This window comes from Nomascus leucogenys, chromosome 4, assembly GCF_006542625.1.
Source record: "Nomascus leucogenys isolate Asia chromosome 4, Asia_NLE_v1, whole genome shotgun sequence".
NCBI lineage: Eukaryota > Metazoa > Chordata > Mammalia > Primates > Hylobatidae > Nomascus > Nomascus leucogenys.
In genome coordinates this window covers 131,235,110-131,261,966 of record NC_044384.1, presented here as the reverse complement: position 1 = coordinate 131,261,966, position 26,857 = coordinate 131,235,110, and the positions used below count along the sequence as shown (strand labels likewise).

Here is a 26,857-nt window from a genome sequence, read left to right as displayed (position 1 = left end):
GGCAAATGCAGGGATTCTGGATCCAGAGTCAGTGTTCTTCAATGCTATGGAATGCCACAGCTACATTTAAAGAATGATCGTCCTAGTTTGTTGCAGCATGAAGTATCTGGATATTAAGGCTACCAACCATAGTTCCTTCACATTTCCCTGCAAATTCCTATTCCACATTTATTAAGCATCTCCTATGTTTAAAATGATAAAGATTTTATGCTAAAAGATTCTCTTACTGGAAAAGAAAAGTCAATTGGAGAAGAAATGTCACATCAGTGAATTAAGAGATGAGAGATTAATTTCACGTCAGGGTGAGAGTTGATGATGTATTGTGGGATCAGGTTGGACAGAGTCACGAAATACCTTGCTAAGGAGCCTGGCCTTCTGGGCCAGGGGCCTAGGCCCAAGGGCCTAGAACAATCGCCCAAGAGAGCTACTGAAACTTGGAGTGTGTGTAGTTAAAAAATGATCAAAGTAGCAATTATATTTTCATGGAGAGGTCAGACATTGAATAGTAATTACAGGTATCTAGAGTGCTATAATGAAAGGTAGAGCCTGCAGTGGTGGGACTAAGGGTGGCTTCAACAAAAATACAAATTAAATAAAAATCATACTTTTTAAGCAAATGTAGCTTTAATATACATTTCCAGGGTACTCCCCTGGTTCCTTGTCCCAATATCTCCTCCATTAAAAAAACCTAGGTCCCTGTTTATAGGGAAATTCTGGAGCTTTTACTAGCATAGTACTATGAGATTATAAAAAGGAAGACAAAATCTGGTAAGCAGGAACTTAGAGAAAGCTTCTGGGAGGAAGTGGCTTTTTAAGCTGAACGATTAGAATAGGCATTGAGTAAGGCAAAATTTGGAAGAAGGCAGGCAGAGACAATATAGGCTAAGATCTCCAAAGAACTGAGAGAATTCAACATGACAAGAGTCGTAGAAGCAGAGGGGTGTAGTGTGAGATGGTGCAGGGCCATAACAGGCCATATTAAGAATAATGGATTTTATTTTAAGAGAAATAGGAAATGGATTTTGTTTTAAGAGAAACAGGAAACAGCTGTTAAGCATAATCACATTTTGTGATTTTAAAAAATCATCTAGGAACTGGGATTGGAGATTTTCACTTACACAATATCAAAGACTAAGATAACTTAAAAACTTTGACCCCTGAAAACACCTGGAAATGCTGGGTAAAATGCAATACATTTGAGGACATAGCTGAGCTTACAAGAAAGAAAAGGCAATCTCCAAGTGACACAACCAACAGGAAACTTACTTAAAAGAGGGATTCAACACATGTACTGATTCCTTGGTCACCCTGGGAAAGTTGCTATCTCTAATTAAAGGGCTTAGATTTTATTATGTATGTAGGCTGAATGAAACAGACTGTTAACACCCCTCCATCTCTCCCCTCACACATAAAGCTAGAATCTGTTAAAGGTCTGCATACATTAGTGAATGCATGGACTAAAAAAGTTTTCTAAGGATGTGAAGCCCCTGGACTTTACCTCAAGCAGATGTGGGTTTCAAGTTTACATTTACTACAGTCTGGGAATCTCGAAACAAATTCTCGAACATAATATAAAATAAAAATTGCAGGTGATACCTCCAGGGCTCCTGGTAAAAGTAAACACAAAATTGGTCTACAGAGACGTTTCTACAACCTAGTCCACAGACTTTTTTCAGAAGGAAAAGTAAGTTCCATGAAAGATGAGCTCACAATAAAAAATTAGAAAATATGTGAGCAAATAAAAGTCAGCAGATACAACAAGTATCAGAATTAGAGTGCTTATAATTGCTAAAAATAGAGAACAAAACATTAAGTGACAGGTTACGTAGGCTATGATATAACCAAGGATAGAATGAGTGAACTGGAAGATACAACTCACGAAATGATACAGAAAGAATGTAGCTAAAGAGATGGAAAATACGAAAAAGGAGTTAAGAGACACAGGTTATAAACAATGTGAATTCCATCAGGGCAGAATATTGGTTTTGGTCACTGAGGCATCCCAAGGGCCTAGAACAAGGTCTAGCACAGTTGTTCCTGAATATTATTAGTTAAATCAAAGCCCAACAATTATGAGATACTGCATAAGGAGAGAATGGGAAAAAGGCAATATTCAACAAGCCAATAATTTTTCATAATAAAAAGCATGAATATTTATAAGCATAGTGAATCCCAAGCAGGATAAATTATTGACTTCCACTTCTGCCTATAAAGTCCTCTACTATGAGACTTGTTCAGTCACTACAAGCAAATAAGATGGAAAATATTATTCAACTGTTTTTAGAAATTGTGCAATAGCTAGTATAAGATGATTCCAGAGAGAAGGAAAATAAGCAGTGAGCCCCATGTTCTTCTATATTTCTTCCCAAAGTAGATTCAGAATTGTGGGACAAGGAGGGAGAATCCAGAGTCCAGTAATATCACTGAGTTGAAAACACAGACTGAAGTTTGGAGAGGCCGCAAATTTAGAATTTGCTAGCAGAGTAATAGACAGGAAAGAGCTATGCAGAGAAAGAGCTCCAGAATTGTCTCCTGAGTGTTGACTGAATACTAATCCATACATGTGTAGGATGAAATTTCATGTAACTATGGAAAGAACTACAGGGTAAAGAACAATTACAGGGAGTTGTGAGCCAAACAACACCCAAAAGTAATACTTTGAATGGGCTTGGGCAACAAGCAGCCAGAATGGATAGACCTTGTTGAATAAATGGGACATTCAGTGAAAACCCCAGATGCTTCACATCTTTGTACTGGGGGTAAAGGAGCATAGCGTAAAAGCTCCCAAAGATCTGCCCCAAAAAACTTAAAAGCAAGCCTAATAAAGATCAAGCTGATCTCTAACAAACTTAATTGCCTGACAAAACAAAGTTAACTCTTTAAAAGAATACAAGAAGATATAGCTTATACAAATGTAAAATTCCCAATGTACAGTATCCAATTTAAAAGGTTACAAGATATACAAGGCAGGAAAGTAGAATAAACGACTAAAAGAAAAATAGGCCAATAAAAGTTGATCCAGAAATGACAGAGATAATGGACTCGGCAGATAGGGGTGTTAAAATAGTTATTCTGAACATTATAAATATGCTCTAGAATATAAAACATGAATACAATAAAGATACAAATAAAAGATATATATAAAATAAAGACCCAAATGGAATTTCTAGAGGTAAAAAAAAATACAATATCATGACAGAAAAAATACACTGGATAGGATTAATAGACAATTTAACAAAGCAGAAGAAACTATCCAAAATGAAGCCCAGAGGGAAGAAGACTAAAAATCACAAGAGAAATCAGAAAATACTTTAGATTAAATGACAACATATAAAAATTTGTAGGGTGCAGCTAATAGAGTGCTTAAAGGAAAACTTACAGCATTAAAAATACTCATATTAAAATAAGAGAAGTCTTAATTCATAGTACCTTAAGAAGTTAGGAAAGGGCAAATTAAATCCAAAGTGGAAGAATGTCAAAGAGTAGGAATCAATGAATGAAATAGAGAATGAATAAAAAAGAGATAAATCACTGAAACTAAAAACTGGTTCTTTGAAAGTCATAAACTTCTATTTAGACTGATCAAGAAGAAAGCACAAATAATCCCTTTTCCTGTTTGGAAAAAAAAGCGCAGCTTGCTGCCAGCACTCGTTTAATTTTACATAAATATGCTCTTTGAGGCTGAAGCAAATCTGACTGATTTTCAATGTGAAAATAAAATATAAAAACTTTTCTTGGAGTTATTTCTAACAGAACTAACATCGGAATTGTCTGAATCATCAGAATCATCTATTTCGGAAAAACTGGGTTCATCAAATGAATCTTCGACCAAAAACTGTTCAAGAATGATATTAACATCACACATAGGATTGCTACATTTTCTAGGATTTGACATTTTCAGGTTTTGAGAATTACTACATTTTCTAAATGGAAATATAGTACTACTATAATAGAATGCTATAAATAGAATATCTTTTGTTTCCAAAGTCAATATACTAGAGTGATGGAAAAATAATAAGAGCGAGATTATTTTGTGGCAAAGTTATCTGGGTAAACGCTGCAGCTGCAAGTGCTGCCAGTGAATATTCTTGAGGCAAATGGGAAAAAGGTTATCAATATCAGGAATGAAAGAGAGGAGGATAACTATAGCTCTTACATGCAAGACAAAAAGTACAAGGGAATATTATGAATAACATGTCTAACAATTTGATAACTTAGATGTGAACAAGGTCCTTGTATAACACAAATTAGCAAAACTGTCTAAAGAAACAGAAAACGTAAACATCTCTACATCAACTTTAAAAATGAATTCATAATTAAAAACGTTTCTAAAAACAAAAGTCCTAGCACAAATAGTCTCACTAGTGTGTCAAACATTCAAGAAAGAGTATCAATCTACACAAACTCTTTCAGAAAACAGAGGAGGTGGAAAGACTTGTGAACCCCTTTTATGAGGCTGGTATTATTACTCTGATAACCAAAGCTAGAAAAAATTTAAAAAACCACAAGAAAACTATAGACCAATAACTCTCACAAACGTAGACGTGAAGATCTTTAACAAAATATTAACAAAATTCAGCAATATACAAAAATGATGTTATGACTGAGTGATGGATTTATCCCATTAACTCAAGGTTGGTTTAACATGGGAAATCCATTGATTTAACTCACCATATTAAGAGACTAAAGGAGAAAAAAAATCATCTCAATAAAGTAGCTGACAAAGTTCAACAGTCACTCAAGATTAAAAAAAGAAAAAAGGAAAAAACCTCCCAGCAAAGAAAGAATACAAGGAAATGTCTTCAGTCTGAGAAAGATTATTAGTGATCACTTACAGCTAATATCACAGTAATGCCCTAGGACCAAATGCTTCCTCCCAAAGTCGAGAAAAAGGCAAAGATAACTGCTCTTCTCACCCCTATTCAACATTATGGAGGAAGTTCTAGTCAGTGCAGTAAAACAAGAAAAGACATGCAAAATAGAAAGACAGAAGTAAATTGTCTTTACCTGTAGACTTTAATTAAGATCATATACAAAAAAAATCCTAATGGAACTGCAAAACACGATAGTAGAACTAGCGAATGAATTTAGCAAGGTCTAGATATGAAAATCAATTGTATTCCATAAACTAGCAGCAAAATAATGGAAAATTAAAAATAATACATTTATAATAAGTCAAGAATATGAAATGCTAAGGGACAAACTAACAAAATGTGAAGAAAAATTAGAATGACTAGACTTCTCAACAACAAAATCAAGCCTGTAAGAAAACTAGTAACTCTTAACCTATACCTCAGGAATGAGGACAAAATTACCTTCATTTTAAGGAAAACACAGAATTTGACCATTATCAAAATGACATAAAGAAAAAGCAGAGTAGTTTCTTAGTTCATTTGTGTTGCTATAAAGGAATACCCGAAGCTGGATAATTTATAAAGAAAAAATGTTTATTTGGCTTACAATTCTGGTGGCTGGAAGATTGGGCATGAGGTGAAAGCCTAAGGCTGCTTCCACTCATGGTACAAGGCAAAGGGGAGCTGGCCTGTGCAGAGATCACACGGCAAGAAAGGCAGCAAGAGAAAAGTGGCACCAGGCTCTTTTAAACAACCAGCTGTCTTGGGAACTAACTGAGTGAGAGCTTACTTATCCCCTCCTCCCAGTGAGGGCATTAATTCATTCATAAGGGACCTGTTCCCATGACCTAAACACCTGCCATTAGATCCCCCAGCAACAGTGGGGATCAGATTTCAACATGGGATTTGGAGAAACCAAAGTGTAGCAGATATAAAGCAAAAAAAATTCAATAAAAGCAAAATTATAGCAGTTATCACAATACATGTACATTTACAATTCCCAAGGGAGAAAAACAGATTCAAGAAGAATTAGAGAATGTGTAAGACTTATAATTATTAAAAAACTGGTACAAAATTTCCCCATGAAAACATAGAAAGATAAGATGGTTTTGGTGTCAAGTTCACCAAACCCTCAACAGGTACAATTTGTTCCCACAGAGCGAAAAAAGAAAACATTGCTAGTATAGCCTTGATACAAAAAATACAAGGTATATACAAGAAATTATATAGGCAAATTTTACTCATGATCATAGATAGAAGAAATCCTAAAAAAATGTTGCCCAGGCACAGTGGCTCATGCCTGTAATTCCAGCACTTTGGAAGGCCAAGGCAGGCGAACCACTTGATGTTAGGAGTTTGAGACCAGCCTGGCCAACATGGTGAAACCCCAACTCTACTAATAATACAAAAATTAGCTGGGCATGGAGGGCCCACACCTGTAATCCCACCTACTTGGGAGGCTGAGACAGGAGAATCGCTGGAACCCAGGAGGTGGAGGTTGAACCCAGGAGGTGGAGGTTGCAATGCCCACTGCACTCCAGCCTGGCTGACAGAGCGAGACTCTGTCTCAAAAAAAAAAAAAAAAAAAAGTTAGCAAACAAATCCTACCTATGTATTAAAAAAATTATGACTTAGAAGAAAACAGAAGAAAAAATAGACAAATTGGATTCAATCAAATTTCAGAACTATTGTACATCAAAGGACACTATCAACAGAGTAAAAATGCAACCAACAGAATGGGGGAGGACATTTGGAAATCACATATCTGATAAGGGTCTAATATCTAATATATATAAAGACTAAAACACAACAAAAAACAACCTATTGGATTTGAATAGACATTTCTTCAAAGATATACAAACTTAAATGTTCATTGATGGATAAAGAAAATATGTATACATACAATGAGATATTACTCTACCTTAAAAAGGAATAAAATTTTGATACATGCTATAACATGGATGAACCTTGAGGCTATTATGCTAAGTAAGCCAGACACAAAGGACAAATATCCTATGATTCCATTTCTGTGAGGTACCTGGAACAGTCAAATTCATAGAGATAGAAAGTAAAAACAGTGGTTACCAGAGGTTGGGAGAGAGGGGAGAAGGGAGACTGATTGTTCAATGGGTATAGAGTTTTAATTTGGGAAGAAGAAAAAGTTCTGGAAAAGGGTAGTGATGGTTGCACAGTCATGTGAATGTACTTAATGCTACTGAACTTTACAAATAAAATGATCAAAATGGCCAGGTGTGGTGGCTCATGCCTGCAATCCTAGCACTTTGGGAGGCTAAGATGGGAGGATTGCTTGAGGCCAGGATTTTAAGACTGGCCTAGGAAACATAGCCAGTCCCCATCTCTATCAAAAAAGAAAAAACAAAAATTAGCCAGGTGCAGTGGTGCACACTTGTAGTCCTAGGTTAAGGGGATCCTTTGAACCCAGGAGTTTGAGGCTACAGTGAGTTATGATTGGCCACTGCACTGCAGCCTGGGTGACAGAGTGAGAATAAAAAAAAAATAAAATTTAAAAAGATCAAATGATAAATTCTATGTATATTTACCACCCCTACCAACACACAAAAAAATTGTGACTATACAATATACCCAGCATAAAGCTAAACAAATAAAGCAATGAAAAGAAGCCCATTCTATGACAAAGCTAGGAATATTCAGTAGTAGGGACAGAAGACATTAGTCAATGAATTGTGCTGGGACAACTGGTTATCCTCATGGGAAAAAATAAAATTAGATCCCTAGTCCTCCAAATAAATGCCATATGGTTTAAAGACCTTAAAGTGAAAAACAAAACCGTACAAATTTTAGACAAAATCTTAAGGAAGAAGGTGGCAGACGATACTAGTATTTAAAACTCCTAAATATCAAAGGGAATTATAAGCAAGGTATAAAAAAGGGCAGAGATTGAGGAAAGATACTTAGAATACACGTAAACAGAAAAAAAGGAATAGTGTGTAGACTATATGAAAAATCCATAGTTTTACATTCTATTAGAAAAGCAGGCAAAATATATAATAATTCATAAAGGAAGAAATGAGAATAATAAACAACTGAATTCTCATAAATAATTAAATCAATCAGATACAAGTTCATACTAATTAAAACAAAGAGAGAAATAATTTCATACTTCCTGGCTTGGCTAATTTTAATGTCTAATAAAACTAAGTGATCGACAGTGTGTGGTGCTACTGGAACTTAGAAATTGCTGTTAGGAGAGTGATATACTCCTTATAACAGAATTGGTGGAACCACTGTAGGAAGCAATTTCCTAACTCATAGTAAAGTTAAAGTTCAATATACTCTACAACCAAGCAACTCTACCTCTAGGTATTAACTTTATAGAAAGTTAAGCACTTTAAGTGTACAAAGATGCAGAATATTCACTGCAGCACTAATTTGTAAATAATAAAGTGGAAATGAATTGTGTCTCAAAAGAAGAAATGAGTAAGTCTAATTTATATAATAAACTGTACAATGATGAAAATAATCTACATCTGCCAACATGGATAAATCTCAAAAACAATGTTGAGTTAAAAGTCAGTTGTAAAACGATGTGTACAATATAATATTCATATAAAATGTTAAGATATAAAACAATACTTAAAAGCCTATGAACAAATATGACAGCAGGACTACAGGAACACTAAAAATACAAACAATTCAACATTGATTTTAGGATAATGATTGACTTTGGGGATGAAGGGAAGGTAAGGACCAAAGCTAGATCAGAGTGTCAGAGCAGAATGATATTTAAGGCAAAAGTAAAGTACTTAATGGTCTAGAGCAGGAGTTGGCAAACTTTTTTGGTAAAGACCAGAAAGTAAATATTTTAGGATTGTAGGCCAAGAGGCAAACTCAAGAATATAATGTAGGTACTTTACTGGGGTTCAAAGTTAGTGCTTCTATCATTAAAATTGATTTCAAATGTTTGCTTTTTTTTTTCAACTATTTAAAAACGTAAAAACTATTCTTAGCTTGAAGACCATCCAGAAGCAGGTGGTGTGCTAGATTTGGCCCATAGTCCAACTGAATTTTCTGTGATGATGAAAATGTTCAATATTTCCTCAATTGTCTAATATGGTAACCACTAGCCACATGTGGCTACTGATCACTTGAAAGGTGGTTACACGGACTGAGAAACAGTTTTTTTTTTTTTTGAGACGAAGTCTCGCTCTGTCACCCAGGCTGGAGTGCAGTGGCGCGATCTCGGCTCACTGCAAGCTCCACCTCCCAGGTTCACGCCGTTCTCCTGCCACAGCCTCCCGAGTAGCCGGGACTACAGGTGCCCGGCTAATTTTTTGTATTTTTAGTAGAGACGGGGTTTCACCGTGTTAGCCAGGATGGTCTCGATCTCCTGACCTCTCGTGATCCGCCCACCTTGGCCTCCCAAAGTGCTGGGATTACAGGCGTTAGCCACCGTGCCTAGCCGAAAACCTGACTTTCTAATGGTCTGTAGTCTTAGTTTAAGATAGCTACTCTAGTGTTTCCATGAATTTAAAGAATAAGTATGAAGGGAGTAGTAAGAAAAAAACTGAAAAATTAAAAGATTGTGATGGGAGACTAGGGTGTATGAATCAGTGATGTGGCGGATAGAAAAATTTGGGATGATGAAAAGGATTTCGGCTCTGACTGACATAGAATACAGAAAGATAGGGAGATAACAGTCAAGAAAGTCTGAGATATCAGGATTAGAATAGTCCCCCAATAAAATTATAATTTGTTAATCATGAACTGGGAGATTACACAGAGATAAGTTGGGAGAGAGAAGTGTTAGGTTGAAAGTATGGAGGGGAAGCTGAGAGTTCATAGCAATGACTACTTAAAATACTAAGGATTAACTCACCTAGAACACACACCCCCCAAAAAAGAGAATACCAAGGGGAAGGGAGAGGAAATGTCCAAGGATCAGAATAGTGAAGACAGAGAGATATTCTATTTTTGATATTTAAAGAATGGAAGGAAAGCAATCACTATCTTATACAAACTTTATTGCTCTTTAAAAATGAATAACCTAGAAAGTTCTAAAATTTAAAGAGGTATATACAAGTATAGACATCAAACTTTCTGAACTGAACTAATTCCCTTTCATTGGTTGATCAAAAATATGCAAAAACCCTAAATATTCACACATTTAATCTTTGAGATTTCTGACTAAATAAGGAGCTATCCTGAAAGTACATGACATTTGTAATTTTATTGAGACATCACTCTGAACATACAATTAGAGCTTGGGGTTCACAGTTAGTCACTTATCTTGTCCCTGGGCCTAAAAAAGAATCAATTTCTCTAGTCATTTTCCCATACGTATTTTATCTGAAAAATTAAATGCAACAGTGGTATAAGGAATTCGTAAACAACTTAGCATGTACCCTACTGTAAATGTCAAATATTTATTTTACTTGAATACTACACAGAGTTTCAAAAGATCCACAATAATTTATTTTACTTAAATATTGTACTAAAGAGTTTCAAAAGATCCTCTTAGAAAATCATTCACTTTAGTATCCCCTACTTAAAGGAAAAATAGAGATGCCAGAAGCTTATAATTAAAAGATCTTAATGTGAGTAATCATCATTCATTTCTACAATGTTTGTATAAGATACATTTTGGGCTGGGCGCAGTGGCTCAGTAATCAGCAGTTTGGGAGTCCGAGGCGGGCAGATCACCTGAGGTTGGGAGTTCAAGACCAACCTGACCAACATGGAGAAAACTTGTCTCTACTAAAAATACAAAATTAGCTGGGCGTAGTGACATATGCCTGTAGTCCCAGCTACTCGGGAGTCTGAGGCAGGAGAATCCCTTGAACCTGGGAGGCGGAGGTTGCGGTGAGCTGAGATTGCGCCATTGCACTCCAGCCTGGCAACAAGAATGAAATTCTGCCTCCAAAAAAAAAAAAAAGATATATTTCGACTAAAATTAAGAGGTTTAGGCAGCATAAGAAATCGATATGATGATAATGCTTAAGCTCATTTATATTCAAAAGAAAAAATAAATTTATTAAAGTTTTAATACAAAGCATCCCATTTGAAGTATAGTTCTGAAGAAATGTTTATGAGCTACGGTCCTGTCAAGAGAATATTCTATGGCAATGGCTCACTCCGTTTGTGTATTCTTACAGATCCTCTCCTGAAGCAACAGAAAGAGGTGTAGATTGAATTTAAACAATATCCAATAAAACCTTCATTGTATTTGTTTCATACTTTTTTTAGAATGTCTCAAATCCTTTTTCTGCTTGAAAATAGGAGAATTCAAAAAACACAAATCTGTAAAAGGGTCCCCTCTTCTCAGTTTCCTGTAAGAGTAAAAAGAGATCTCAGGCATAATGTAAACATCCCAATATTAACTTACTCTTCCCTACCAAGTTATGGTAAAACACACCAATTTTAAATGTTCTCACTTTAGTTTTTTTAAATCAAATGTTTATATTTCAGAATAAACTCATTCTTGAACAAAGCTCCATAACCTTATTCCCCCAACATGTATCATTAAAAATAAGTTCCCATAAACCAAATACTTACGAAGCGAGGGTGGGCTCCTTATAGTTCACGCTGGCTGTGCACCTACGTTTAGGTAGAGCCACTGCTGGACTTGCTTTATTCTTTTTTGGAGAAAGAGAACGTCTTCTGATTTTCACAACAGGATACAAGGAGACATTGGTGATATCTTTCAGGGTAAGATGAGGTGACTGGTGAGTTTCAGGTAGTGTACCTACAAAACAATTTTTACTGAATATGATTTAAAAAAAAAAACCCACACAAGAACTAAAATTGTACTCAATTTTATATATCTTAACTGTATACAAAATCCAGCATTTAATAATAGAATTTTTTTTTAGATGGGCTCTCACTGTGTTTCCCAGGCTGAAGTGCAGTGGTGTGATCTCAGCTCACTGCAACCTCCACCTCCTTGTCTCAAGCAATCCTCCCGCTTCAGTCTTCCGAGTAGCTGGGACTACAGGTATGCACCACCACACCCAGCCAATAATATATATATTTTTTAGCTTTTTCATCATTTTTTCCTCTTCCTTTCAAACCAGACAGTGTTGAAATATTAATTTTAACAGGACACTTTACTAAAACTTAAAATTCTTCTAGGATAGCTTGGGCCTAATAACTTACTTTAACCATGGAATTTCATTTTAGTCATACCTTGCTATTTGGAATCAAGTCCTCTCTCTTTCAATACCAAGGTTTATTATCAAGTCTCTTCCTATAGTCTTATAAAGCCGCTAAAACTCCTTCTATTAAATAAATGAGAATTCTAAATAACAAGCCTCTGTAAACTAGCAGAAAAGCTAGCATGTTAGAAAGTTACTCTGTGTTTTTCCCATCATAAACATCCAAGTTATTATACTTTGGAGCTACACCTATATTGGGAGGCAAATGTCCAACACACAGTAAAGACACTGCAAAACAATCTCCTCAAATAGCTTAAAAAGCAAACTGTATCCCCAGAAAAGTAAAAACTATAACTGTGAAATGATTGTATACTAACAGCCATATGCTCCAGTGCTATCTGGGTTTTACAGTCTGTCTTTTTGTTGCCACATAAATATACTGTACTGTATTAATTATTCCAACTTTCAGTTTGAGAAATATGTCTTATGGAACAGTATCAGATCAGTTGCTATATTCTGGAAAAATGCTTCTCAAACTTTAATGTGTATATGAATCCACAGGAGGACTTCTTAATGGCCAGGCACAGTGGCTCACGCCTGTAATCCCAGCACTTAGGGAGGCCGAGGTGGGCGGATCACCTGAGGTTGGGAGTTTGAGGCCAGCCTAACCAACATGGAGAAAGCTTGTCTCTACCAAAAATACAAAATTAGCTGGGCGTGGTGGCACATGCCTGTAATCCCAGCTACTCGGGAGTCTGAGGCAGGAGGATCACTTGAACCCAGGAGGCGGGGTTTGGGATGTGCTGAGATCGTGCCACTGCACTGTAGCCTGGGCAACAAGAGTGAAACTGTTTCAAAAAAAAAAAAAGATGCAGATTCTGACTCCAGGGTATGGGGTATGGCCTGAGATTCTGCATTTCTTAGAAGATGTCTAGGGATCAAACTCTGAGTAATACCATCTTAGAGTATATTTTTTTCTTTAAAAAATGTATTTTTTATGGATTTTATGTATTTTTATGGATGCAGGCTCACACACCTGTAATCCCAGCACTTTGTAAGGCCAAGGCAGGAGGACTGCTTCAGCCCAGGAATTTGAGACCACCCTGGCAACACAGTGAGACCTCATCTTTACAAAAAGTTAAAAAAAAAAAAAATTAGCCAGGCGTGATGGCGCATGCCTGTAGTCCCAAGTACTGGGGAGGCTGAGGTGGACGAATCACTTGAGCCTGGGAGGTTGAGACTGCAGTGAGCCATGACAGTGCCACTGCCCTCCAGCCTAGGTGATATAGCAAGACCCTGTCTCAATTAAAAAGTGAACAACAACAACAAAAAATCCCAACTTCTTCTGGACATTTTTAAATGTACACAAAGATGGCAATAACAGTATAATAAACTCTGAGTTACCCAGGTTCAATAATTATCAACACTTTGACAATCTTGTTTGACTTATCTAACATCATTATAGCATTTTTTTTTTTTTTTTTTTTGAGACTGAGTTTTGCTCTTGTTGCCCAGGCTGGAGCGCAATGGCATGGTCTCGGCTCACTGCAACCTGTTTCCTGGGTACAAGCGATTCTCCTGCCTCAGCCTCCCGAGTAGCTGGGATTACAGGTGCATACCACCACGCCCGTCTCATTTTTTTGTATTTTTAGTAGAGATGGGGTTTCACCATGTTGGCCAGGCTGGTCTTGGACTCCTGACCTTAGGTGATCCGCCTGCCTCAGCCTCCCAAAGTGCTGGGATTACAGGCGTGAGCCAACCCGCCTGGCCTACAGCATATTTTTTAAAAAGATACTTGCCTGCTGCCACTGACTAACTGGCCGATTTAGAAAGTTGGTTCGGTTTTTAAGGTTTTAATCTCCTTACAAACAAAATAAGCATCGTAACACCTATACTTCACAGAATTGTTCTGAGGATCAAATAAAATGATGTGACAATATTTTGAAAATGATACAACTTGACTATAAATGTTAGTTTTACTTGCATTAACTAAAATTGCCAAATGAGAATCTTTCTGGACAGATGTAGGTTGTATTATGAACATTTGAACTATGCCTACTTTTGATCTAATAAAATATTTTCTGAGCCAGTTTTTAGAGATGTCGTACAAAAGAATACTAAGCCTATCAATTGAGGAAATCTTCACTAACTAGAAGATTATTTTAAATCATGGTTCCTGTCAAATTTAATGTAAAACAAGGCCATTAAAATAACAAGTCACTGGATTCGAATTTGATTTCACTTTCAAGGGGATACTTCAGGTAAGTGTATAAAAGCTACTTCAATTCAAACTAACTCTACAAAAAAGTCCCTCTGTCCCCTTGGGAGTCCTCATTTACTGAAAATAAAAATTCTGTCTCCATAAGAAGCAATCTCTGAATTAGGTCAGAGCAATACAACTGTGATTTCCACACCCAGCCCCCAACTGTTTAATCAGACCATAACTTCCACCAAAGAGAGACAGATGGTTAATCTCCAACCTCCACCAGAGAAACAGATGGTAAGTATAGTATATAAGCATCAGGAGTGATCATTTATCACGAGCATTAAAAACACAGGTAAACAAGTAAATCACTTACTAGTAGGAGTTTTTGTTGGCTTAGAACCCTCTGTCTCTTTTTCATCTGTATATTTCAGTGCTCTTTTAGCTAGAGGCCTGGTAACTGGTCTTCTATATGAATCGTTGGTGGGATTCTGAATGTACTTGCAAGTGGGCAAATAGAGGTCATCGGAATCATCTCCTGAACCACTCAATTCACAGAGGCTCACTTCAGACTCGTTGTTTTCTTCTCTTTTAGAGTCATTGCTCATTTTTTGTCGGAAAGGAGTAAGATGAACACCCTCTTCCAAATTAAAATTGTAAGCATCATTGGAACTGACAGATTTGTGCATTTTTTTTTTGGAAACAGTTTTTTTATTTTCGCTTTTATTCTCTTTATATTTTGACATACGTTTTGATTTTCTCCTGTTAGCTTTTCTTTTCTCTTCTCTTTTTCTTTCTTGTGTATCTCGTTGCTTACTTTTAGTTTGTTCAGATTTACATTCTAAAATTTCTTCTTTTGTTTTAGTAAACGTTCCTGGCTGAATCAGCTTTGGTGATAAGTTAACTTGGTCCTTGCTCCATTGACAAGCATTGTGTTGTACATTTTCAGGTCTGTGCATGTTTACTAGTGGGTCTAAAAAGCCAAATCTTTCGAATTCAAAAGACTTCCCTGCCAAATGACTGGTTTCAAAATCATCCAAGCTATCAAACTGACATACACTGTTACAATGTTTCTTTAAACTGCTACGGACAGATACAGTTCTAGGTAACACATTATCAGTGGACTCAGCTTCACCTGAATCAAAATCAACTCCCAGTGTGTCTTGAGGAATAGTAGGTATCTGATCTGAGAATTTAAAAAATAAATGAGAAAAATAGTTTTACTTTGTGGAAATTTGAATTTCAAGAACTTTAGAATTAAAAGTAAAAAACTGAATGACCAAAAAGTCATTCTGTAGTTTTCCTACATTATAAAATCTGTAAATAAAAATCTGGGAACTTAAATATTGCCATCTATTTACTTGTCAATGATCAACTAATGGCTTATATCTGACATGTGAAAGAATCTTGTACAGGTTCAGTATCCCTAATCTGAAAATCTGAAATCCAAAACTTTTTTAGTGCAGTCATGATGCTCCAAGGAAATGCTAACTGGAGGGTTTTGGATTTCAGATTTTCAAATTAGGGATGATGAACTGATATAATGTAAATATTCCAAAATTTAAAAAATAAATCCAAAACACTTCTGGTCCCAAGCATTTTGAATATGGGACACTCAATCTTTATAATCTTTAAAAACATTATAGGCCAGGCATGGTGGCTCATGCCTGTAATCCCAGCACTTTGGGAGGCCGAGGCAGGCGGATCACGATGTCAGGAGATCGAGACCATCCTAGCTAACACAGTGAAACCCCGTCTCTACTAAAAAAAAAAATACAAAAAATTAGCCCCCGGGCGTGGTGGTGGGTGCCTGTAGTCCCAACTACTCGGGAGGCTGAGGCAGGAGAATGGCGTGAACCCAGGAGGCAGAGCTTGTAGTGAGCCGAGATTGCACCACTGCTCTCCAAGCCTGGGCGACAGAGTGAGACTCTGTCCAAAAAAAAAAAAAATAAAAAAATTATAACAGGCTTTCATGTACTCTTGGTTTAAAGAAAATGAATAGTCTATATGTATCATTGAGTACAGATTCAGAGAAGTAGAACCGCATATTTCAAAGTGGGACAAACGAGAAAGTGGGAGCTAAGTTGTTCTTTGAAAAATAAATAAGATTTGAATAACTAGAAAGCTTCTCAGGTAAGAAATATAACCTGTATTTTAAGGAAAAGTGGGGCTATGTCTGGTTTTGCTTATTCAAATACTATCCCTTCTTCGACGCTTAGTTCAAATGGAGGAGACTGACATTTGAGAAGAAAGGGATGGCTTTGGAGTTCAACTTTGATTTTAAATACTAGCTGTTAACATCTAGACTTCTTCATGTGAGATATTTTACCTTCTTGAGTTCCTATAAAACGGGACTAACTGTACTTATATTCCTAGGTTGTTGTGAGGGTTAGGTGAGATTATGCACATAAAATGCCTAACATAGGCTTGACACGTAGTAGCAATCAGTAAATTGCTGCCATAGTTATAGCCAAAGTTTCAGATTACAGATTTGACACAATAAATTTATTTTAACACTCTATTACTCTGTGTAAAATAAACAGATTTGCTTTAAGCAGAATACCAGATGAACAAATTTAAAAAGTTAAAAAAAACAGAATTAGATAAATTTAATTGTATTATTTGTTTTCAAAGACCTTATCTTGCCCTTAAACATATTTGTAGATTTTCACTTGAATTACCTTCTGTTTGAAATGATTCTCCTTGTCCTGGAAGTTCACTTTCTTCAAGAGGAATTTGCCTTAGAAAATACCAATGAAAAACAGAAATTTAACAATTATGTAATAAAAACAAATTCAGTATTTTCCTAAATTATAATTTTTCTTTCCTTTAGTATCATTTCATAATTCGATTTCAAATCAATACATCTATTCTGTATCAAAGGAAACCAAAGGACACTTACGCTGATTACAGGGAGATTGATTTGTTATGACTGACATTCAATTCCCACTTGAAGAACCAACCTATCAAGTTGGATAGTTCCACCTGAAAACACGTTATATAACTCAATTTCATTTAACTAAGGAAACAGCCCATGAGAATTAATTTATAAAATGTTTTTTTAAAAATGTAGTTTGATCACTCAACTCTTTAGGGGCCTGCTTTATCATTAGCAGAGCTGTGATTTGTTGGTAATATATGCTTTTATGGTGCTTAACTATTGAACTCTTCTGAAGTTAACACTGTTCATTTTCTTTAAAAATGTTGTTCTTTGGTTCATGAAACATGAAGTGTTCTTTATACTCTAACACTATTACTGGCAGTTTCATTCTAATTGTAATTTTATTCTTTATTCACTGTAGAGAATTTTCCACTCTAGACATTAAACAGATTTAGGTAATGGCTGTGGTAACTAATAACTACTTTAGAAATCTTCTACAAACTCGATTACCTTATCTTACCTTTCGCCCACAACATAAGTTTATCAGAACTCAAAGTACAACAGTTTAAAAACTACTAATGATTAAAAGTAATCTATGGTGATAGAAATCATCTTAGTGGTTACTTCTGTGGAGAAGGGGATGGACTTGAAAGGCATAGGAAAGAACTGTCTATGGCAGTAGTTCTCATCCAAGGGCAATTATGCTCTCCAGGGAACATACGGCAATATCTGAAGTCATTTTTTGTTCTCCTGAGGGATGTTACTGGGATTCATTGGGTGGAGGCTATGGATGCTACTAAACATCCCATCATGCACAGACAGCCCTCTACAACAAAGAATTACCTGGCCCACAATGTTAACAGTGAAAACACTATGTCTTCATTGAAATTTTAGTTCCACAATATATACATTAGTCAAACTCATCAAACTGTGTAACTGTGATCTGTGCATTTTACTGTTTATAATTAAATCTTAATAATTCATAAACAAAGTACATTTGATCCAAGAGAAGGGGAGGAGGGTATATGGGATCTAGAAAAATGAACTGGATCAGCGAGACAATGGGACAACTGTGTTAAATATGATATTTTATTTATTTATTTATTTTCTCAACCAGACTATTCATAGGGCTGGCAAAACACCTCATTTCAATAGCTAATGCTTCTTAGAATAAAAACATGGTATACAGAAAAGTATGACTGAAGGAAAGTATGAAGTAGAATTAAAAATTCTGGTAAGGCTTCTTTTTCCTAGGCATCAAAAAAGGAGTGAAATATAAGAAAAAGAAGGGTTTAGCTTGGCTATATGTAACAGAATTTCAACACATCAAATTCTCTTAAATATATTCTCAGCAGAGAAAGCACCAGACTACAAATATAAGAGTTGACATGATGCACATTTCCTTTCATAAATGAATCACAGAATTAAACCCTTCTTAGTATTAATAATCATAATAAAGAATTTGATACTAACGGTAAATCCTTCACAAATAAATTTCTGGAGCTGTCATCACTATTGGGGTCCATTCCAGAGGACGATATTTCCTGGTTCTGTTAATGTATTAAAACAAAACACTGTTACAACTGAAGTAGTCGTAAGAAAGCATTAATTTATTCAACAATATGCACTTGTTGACAGTCTATCATGGTGCCATGCCATGGTTCTAGGAACTGAGACTATAACAGCTCAAAAGCAGAGTAAGTCTTATCCTTTTAAAGCTTACATTCTAGTGCAGGGAAGTAAAATTTTAAAAAGAGAAGATATATGTACAAAATTTCAGATTGCGATAAATGTCATGAAGGAAATACCCAGGGTGAGGTGATAGAGAGTAACTCAGGTTGGATTGCTCTTTTAAATACAGTCAATCTGATATAAATCAGAAGACTGCAAAGGAGCCAGCCACTGAAAGAGCAGGAGGAAAAGAAGGCAGTGGAAACAGCAAATACACATAAGAAAAATCTTGCTGTGTTTAGGAAAGAAAGGCTGTTGTGGCTGGAACATAGTCACTGAGAACAGTAGATGTAAATGCAAAGGCCAGATAATATAGGGCCTTGAGAGCCATGAGTTTAGATTTTAGTCTAAGTATGATGGGAAGGTAATTAATATTAAGAAAGGAAGTAAACTGATTTAAGTTTTTGAAAGATCAGTCTGAACTGAAAGAGGCCGGGGGTAGAAAGAGCTGGGAGGTCATCATTGCATATCTAGCAAGATATGATACCAGCTAAGATGAGTCATGACTGTGGAGGTGAAGCCCAGTGGAAGAAGGCCTTGAGACGACAGGTCAAGCTCAAGGACTGAAAAGGGATGGAGATGGGAACAATGAGGGAGAGGAGAGCCTCTTGTGGTTTTGGTCTAAGCAAATGTGTAGGCTACTTTACTGAGATGAGTAAGACTTACACAAAGGAAGGTAGGAAGTATACAGTATCTTTGGTGGGGCAAGGGGAAGTTGTGCTTTATATAAAGTATGTTTGAGATCCCTTATAAATCTTTAACTGGAGATAGCAAATGGTGGCTGTGGGTATATGTATGTATGTGTTTGTTTTTAGATTTTGTACTATAAACTGGGAAGGCATCAGCAGACAGTACATAAAGCTATTAGAGGGTATAAGATGAGTCTACAACTGGCATTCATTCATTTTTTTTGAAATAAAGTCTTGCTTTGTCACCCAAGCTGAAGTGTAGTGGTGCTATCATAGCTCACTGCAGCCTTGAACTCCTGGGCACAAGCAATCCTCCTATCTCAGCCTCCCAAGTAGCTGGGACTACAGGTGCATGCCACCACAACTGGCTAATTTTTATTTTTTATTTTGTAGAGATGGGAGTCTTACTGTGTTGCCCAGGCTGGTCTTGAACTCCGGGGCTCAAGCGATCCTCTCACCTCAGCCTCCCAAAATGCTCAGATTACAGCCATGAGTCAATGTGCCTGGCCAATAATTGACATTTAAAGGTAGAATGAGGAGGAAATCAGCAAAAGAGACCGACGTGGAACAGTCAGAAAGGCAGAATGAAAACCAGGGGAGCACGATATAATGAAAACTAAGAGATCAAAGTATGTCAAGTAAAGAGTGGTCCCTGTTTTGCATATTATTACTGCAAGGTCAAGAAGAAAGAGAAGTGACCACTGAATTTGGTAACATGGAGGTTTTGGTGACCTTGATGTGCAGTGACAACAGAATGGTAAGGATAAAATCTAGATTCAGAGTGGCTGCAGGCCAGGCGTGGTACCTCATGCCTATAATCCTAGCATTTAGAGAGGCCGAGGCAGGGGTATCACTTGAACCCAGGAGGTCAAGACCAACTTGGGCAACATAGTGAGGCGGTCTCTACCAAAAAATTTTTAAAAGTTAGCTGGGCGTGGTGGTGTTCCACCTATTCAGGAGACTCAGGTGGGAGGATCACTTGAGCCTGGGAGGTCAAGGCTGCAGTAAGCCATGATATGCCACTGCACTTCAGTCTAGGCAACAGAGCAAGACCCTGTCTCAAAGGAAAAAAAAGAGTCGTTTCAAATGTGAATGGAAGCTGAGGAAGTGAAGAATATACTGTTTTCTTTTAAAAAGTTCTGCTGTGAACGGAAGCAAAGAAATGAGGAGATAAAGAAATATGAGACCAGGAGAGGTTTCATTACTTTTTCTCTAAGGTTGAGAGATATGAAAGCACATCTTTATGATGACTGAAATGATCCAGTGGAGAGGGGAATATATAGAGGAGAGAACAATCTTCCAGGGATAAAGTTGTAGAGGAGGTGAGAAAATCTGATGCATGGGCTGGGGAGCGGCTGGGGGCGGTGCTTGCCTTTAGTAGGAACAGGGGCCATTCTGCCACTGTAACAAGAGGGAAGATGAAGAACTTAAGTATAGAGGGGGATTTGTAGATCTCTGTTACGAAGATGACAATTCTCACTCAATTCCTAAGAAGCCAATTCTAATTTAATTATCTTTTGAAATTTGATGAACATGTTGACATTATAATAAATAAGCTAAAAATGTTCATTAAAAACAAAACAACTAGAAATTTAATCCTGTTAAAAGCTTTAGGCCAGGTGTGGTGGCTCCTGCCTGTAATCCCAGCACATTGGGAGGCCAAGGCCAGAGGACTGCTTGAGACCAGGAGCTCAAGACCAGCTTGGGCAACATGGCAAGATCCTGTCTCTACCAAAAAAAAAACAAACAAACAAACAAACAAAACAAACAAACAAACAAACAAAACAAAAATTAGCCAGGTGTGGCAATGCACGCCTATAGTCCCACCTATTCAGGAGGCTGAGATGGGAAGATCGCTTGAGGCTGGGAGGTGAAGGCTGAGTGTGCTTGAGCCTGGGAAGTGAAGGCTGCAGAGAGCTGTGATCACACCACTGCACCCCAGGCTGGGCAAGAGCAAGACTCTGTCCCCCCCAACCTACCCCGGCCAAAGATGAAAACTTTAAATTTAACATGAATATAGCTAATGTTCTGAAACTAATATTAATGCAGGTAAATAAAAAAGAACATTTAACTATATACTCATATAACTTAAAAACAAGTCATTGAAAAATATACTATAAAATTAGGGAACAAAAGGCTGTTAAAAATTACCTAAACATTAACTATTGCTAGGGCTAGGCAAGAAAACATTCTTGTAAAATTCTTACATTTTAAGCTTCTCCACCACTGCTAAATTGATTTGATAAGCACTGAAGCATGGGTGTACAATGAGGTTGAGAATGAGTGACACAGGCAATTAGTACATAGCAGAAAATACAAACGTTGACCTTCTAAATGCTAAGAATATATTTGCGTAGCAACTAATAATGTTTTTAATAAATACTCAAAAACTATTGAGCTGCAGTAGTAGAAATTTTTCCCAACTGCTTTTGTAATTATCTCATTGAGTATTCGCTTCCTACTATTTCTGTTTTTCTTTTTTTTTGAGACGGAGTCTCGCTCTGTCGCCTAGGCTGGAGTGCAGTGGCGCAATCTCGGCTCACTGCAAGCTCTGCCTCCCAGGTTCACGCCATTCTCCTGCCTCAGCCTCCCAAGTAGCTGGGACTACAGGCGCCCGCCACTACGCCCGGCTAATTTTTCTGTATTTTTAGTAGAGATGGGGTTTCACCTGTTAGCCAGGATGGTCTCGATCTCCTGACCTCGTGATCCGCCCGCCTCGGCCTCCCAAAGTGCTGGGATTACAGGCGTGAGCCACTGCGCCCGGCCCCTATTTCTGTTTTTCAGCAAAAACTTTGTAAAGGGAGGAGGAAGATTCAAATGCCTTTAGAGGAACTGTTTCCCCCTACTAGTTGACTGAAGAAGGAAAATACAAAATTAGAAAAGATTACATTCTGGAAAAGAAAAAGAAAAAGTAATCTACCATGCCTGGCACAGCGGCTCACGCCTATAATCCCAGCACTTGGGGAGGCTGAGGTGGCTGGGTCACTTGAGGCCAGGAGTTCGAGACACCTGACTAATATGGCGAAACCCTGTCTCTACTAAAAATATAAAAATTAGCCAGGTGTGGTGGCGCATGCCTGTAATCCCAGCTACTCGGGAGGCTGAGGTACGAGAATCGCTTGAACCCAGGAGGCAGGGGCTCCAGTGAGCTGAGATTGCACCACTGTACTCCAGCCTGGGCGACAGAGCAAGACTCTGTCTCAAGAAAAAAAGAGAAAAAAAAAATATAAAGTTCCCATGAAGGTAACGAAAACATATCTAATCTTTATAGAGGCAGTTCTCAAATATACCATATATGTACTTATTGTCTATGTGTGTATATACGTATATATTAACACGTGTCTTAATCACATGGATAAAAAAATAAGGAATCAATAGGGAAGCAAGAACTCTTTCACTGACTTCTGTCAATGGAGAAGTGACGTTAATTCCATTCTCAAGTACCCACCCACCTCCTCCCACCCCCCCATATTCCTCCCCTAATCATAATGTTCTCGCTTTCTTATCTGACCTTCCGGCCTAAGTGCCAACTCAATTGTTTTCACTGGCATAGCGAAGCAATGGCCACTGGGAAGAAATTCAACGTCCTGTACACCTGACACCACTGCTTTTTTTTTCTCTGCCCCATTTCCCTGGCAGTGGCTACTGGAAAAAGGGAAAAATAAACTAGCTCATCATTACTTTTCTTAAGTAATGATACACATTACTGTGTAGACAGTGATACACAATGGTACAGCGAGACACCAAGAATATCCTAAAGCAAACTTTCTCCATATCTGTTATATTTTGGCTAGCAGGAGCATATTTGAACACCTTCTTTACAATCTTAGACACAAAGAGAATCAGATTAAAAATTTGAGGCCGGGCGCAGTGGCTCACGCCTGTAATCCCAGTACTTTGGGAGGCCGAGATGGGCGGATCACGAGGTCAGGAGATCGAGACCATCCTGGCTAACACAGTGAAACCTCGTCTCTACTAAAAATACAAAAAAAAATTAGCCGGGTGTGGTGGCGGGCGCCTGTTGTCCCAGCTACTCGGGAGGCTGAGGCAGGAGAATGGCGTGAACTCAGGAGGCGGAGCTTGCAGTGAGCCAAGATCGCGCCATTGCACCCTAGCCTGGGCGACTGAGCAAGACTCCGTCTCAAAAAAAAAAAAAAAAATTTGAGCAGCAAATGTTTATGATCTTACTTGTCTGGGAGTTAACAGTCTTCTCTACTTAGCCAACAAGTAGGTAAAAACGATTCTCCAAAAAGCACTTAAATACTCCCTATGTCCTAAATAAAGATCGTTCTTATAAAACCCCATTGGATATAGCAAAACGACATAGCAAAACAAAAGGCTAAGGTAAAAGCTAAGATAGCATTGATTAAAACTTTTGGATGAGTCCACTTCAACTACCATTTTTGTATCTTTAGCTTAGTTGCACTATCTTCGACTCACTTAGTTGAACATTCAAATGGACCAGCAATGCAAAAGGCTAAACTATTTCCTCTGCATCCTGTTTTGCTACCTGCTTTAAGAACGAAACAGGCAGGAACAGGCCTCAATCACCTATACGCTTGAAGCTTTCTTAAATGGCCAAATGCAATCGCAGTGCTGGAGCACTAAAGGATGTTTTAAACAATTCATGCATAATTGAGTTATCAGTAATTCATTTAAATAACATAATTGATCTAAACTACTTATTCATGGCTTAACTAAACTAAGAAATTCGGCCTTAGTAATGAAAATACCTGAGCAGTTTCTTCTGTTTGTTGTGATGTAAGTTTTCCTTTCAATGCATATAGCTGACATGTGAGATAGTAACATTCTTTTCTCAGCTGTAGGATGATATCTTGGGCTTCTCTCACTTTGGATTTCTCATTTTCCAAAGCTAAAACTAACATTTTGTTGTTGTCTTGGTAATTTTTCAGCAGTGTAGAAGTGTTGGCTAAAAGAGGATAAAAAAAATTTATCAGTTATTAAATCTAAACTTAAAAGTGATATAAAAGGACAACATAAAAATCTCTTACTGATTATTTGGCATGGTGCAGCTATAAAAGACCTGCGTTTGCCAATCTCTGCCAAGTTTTTATTCCTTTTCTCTTTCATACGCTTCTTTATGTCTTCAAGACTATCTTGAAAGGACTTTTTCAGGCATCTTTCCTTGGCCATCTTTTGCCTAAACAATAAAAAATAATTTTTCTCAGAGAGAATACTGTCAAATATAAAACTTAAAAAACATAGGCTGTTTATAAAGAATGCATTAAATAGACTAAACTGTAGAATTAGCTCAAAGTAGATAGTTAACTAACTTGATAATATAAATTTTCCCCTTTGAAAATCTCATTCATATTTTTGACATTCCCTCTTCCTCCTCAGGCACTTTATAGAAAAGGTTTATTGAATATAGATTTCCAACCCAAAGATTCCACAATATGCCACTTATTCATTCTTTAACAAATACTCACTGTGGGGTATATGCCAGACACTATCGAATGCTTATTATTGTATTTTGATGCCATTATTATTTATGCTTTTTATAGAAAATGTTTAGGACCAACTTTTACTGCTTAAGCTTACAGCATTAGGTCTGAGGCAATTATATATCTGGGTTTTGTTTTCCAGCTCTTCTCTAATGATTAATTCATCAGATTAGGTCATTCAACTATTTTTCCATACTCTTTTAACCCAATTATCACTTATGATATGCACACACTCTCGAGAAAGTCAAGGTGATCCTTAGAGGTTTAAACTATGTAGCACTACATACAATTTTAATAGGCCATTGTAACAATTACAGACCTAGAGCAGGAACTTGGGCAGAGGAACACTCTAGTATTCTCAAAGTGTGGCTAAAAGTTAGGGCTAACTCCCAGTAAATTATGAAAATATCAAATCAGACATTAAATATTGTTGTACATACAGTTAAACGTTGAGTATTAAATACATAAGTATACTTCATCTTTCAATGTTGCAAATCAGGTAGGCTTTAGCATGCTACTAAACATGTCAAACCACTTTTCACAAACATCTTTTACTCTAGATTGCACTTTGCAGATCTTAAAATTGCAAAAAAAAAAAAAAGGCTTGTTTCCAATAACAATCTATGCATACAATTTTCACTACAAAGGATATCTTCATCTCCTCTACGATAGTCAAATATTTTCCTAAACCTTACACTTTCTTAAGTATTTCCTCCAGGCCTTATTTTCCTCTATGCGGTGTCTGGAATCTTAAATATAGGTATTGTAGATACCACTTAAGAAGTTTCTTTCTACCAAGGTATATACAATAGATACTGGGAGGTTCCTGGCAGAGATAGGGTAGCTATTTTTAAAAGCACGAATGGTAAAGGGGTTGTTTTACACAATTAAGTTAGAATTGGAGATGTTTGAGAGTCATAAAGATTAAGTAACGGATCCAGTTTAGTGAAGGTATTTTAAAGGCAAAGCCTTACCTAAAAAGCTTTCGTTATTACTTTTAATCAAGTTAAAAATCACAAAAGAAACTTGCCATATCAAAAGTTTTATATCCTGTCTAAATAAGGCGATGGTATTAGCAGGGGGTGTGGTAGACAGAAGGGATGAAAGCAAAGACAGACCACAGCGCGAGATGACGGTCTCAATCTGTACAGTACTCTTGTAAGCGCCCTGGATTCAAAAGAACCTAGCATATTTGATCTCCATCCATAATTCTCCAATTAGTCCTGCTGCGAAGACAGCCACGTAGGATACTAGTCAGTGCCGGCCTCTCCAGGGTAAGTGAGGAAGAGAATGGCCTGGACAAGGAGAACGTCAACGGTATCACGCTGCACAAAGAACTGCTGTCAATTTTCTTGTGTCCTTACGTTAAGCCAGGCTTTTAGCTGTTGTAAAAAGCTTCATTTGCACATCACTTAATCTACACAATTTTGCAAAGTAGGAAATTAGGGTCTCCATTTATTTAACTTAAGAGGAAGCCGGAACATCTGAAAACGCAGATCGAGTGGCTGAACGGCGAAAAGCGCGCGGTGAGTGGGACTCCAGAGCCCGAGCTTTCGGCCACCGAATTTAGAATGATACTGAAAACCGAAAGGAAGTCAAACAGGGATCACTACCCCCTTGTTTCGCACCTTAAAACCTACTTCTTCCTCTTTCCGGGACTCCAGGAAGGCCGAGGGGAGGTGGGGTTGGCGGAAGTGGACGCGGCGACCCTCCTGCCGCAGGCGCGTCCAGAACGATACCTTGGCCACTACTTCTGCAACAGCTATCTTCCTCCTCCTCACATTTCAAGGCTCTCGAAGCTCTCCCGCCACGCGCGAGCCCCGCCACCTGGCCCCTCCAGGATCGTACCACCGTCCCCCGTAGCCTGGAACTACCGCCGCCACATTCGAAATTTTCCGCCTC

At 37.4% G+C, this 26,857-nt stretch overlaps 1 protein-coding gene across 8 annotated transcripts; it reads right to left on the bottom strand.

Annotated features, from left to right (window-relative positions):
- Positions 1-978: 978 nt before the first annotated feature.
- Positions 979-26,857, bottom strand: SGO1 (shugoshin 1). 8 transcript variants are annotated; one of them, XM_003256736.3, is made up of 9 exons: positions 26,584-26,857; positions 24,503-24,651; positions 24,224-24,420; positions 18,544-18,620; positions 16,871-16,929; positions 14,566-15,375; positions 11,388-11,577; positions 11,070-11,161; positions 979-1,607 (listed from the first exon to the last, which is right to left on the bottom strand). In XM_003256736.3, exons 2-9 carry the CDS (start codon positions 24,642-24,644, stop codon positions 1,495-1,497), a joined length of 1,680 nt encoding a protein of 559 aa, XP_003256784.1. In that variant the 5' UTR covers positions 24,645-24,651; positions 26,584-26,857; the 3' UTR covers positions 979-1,494. The 8 variants fall into 8 exon arrangements, with proteins under 8 accessions (XP_003256784.1, XP_003256785.1, XP_003256786.1 ...); XM_003256737.3 differs by having other exon boundaries at positions 15,325-15,375; positions 26,584-26,842; XM_003256738.4 differs by having other exon boundaries at positions 26,695-26,842.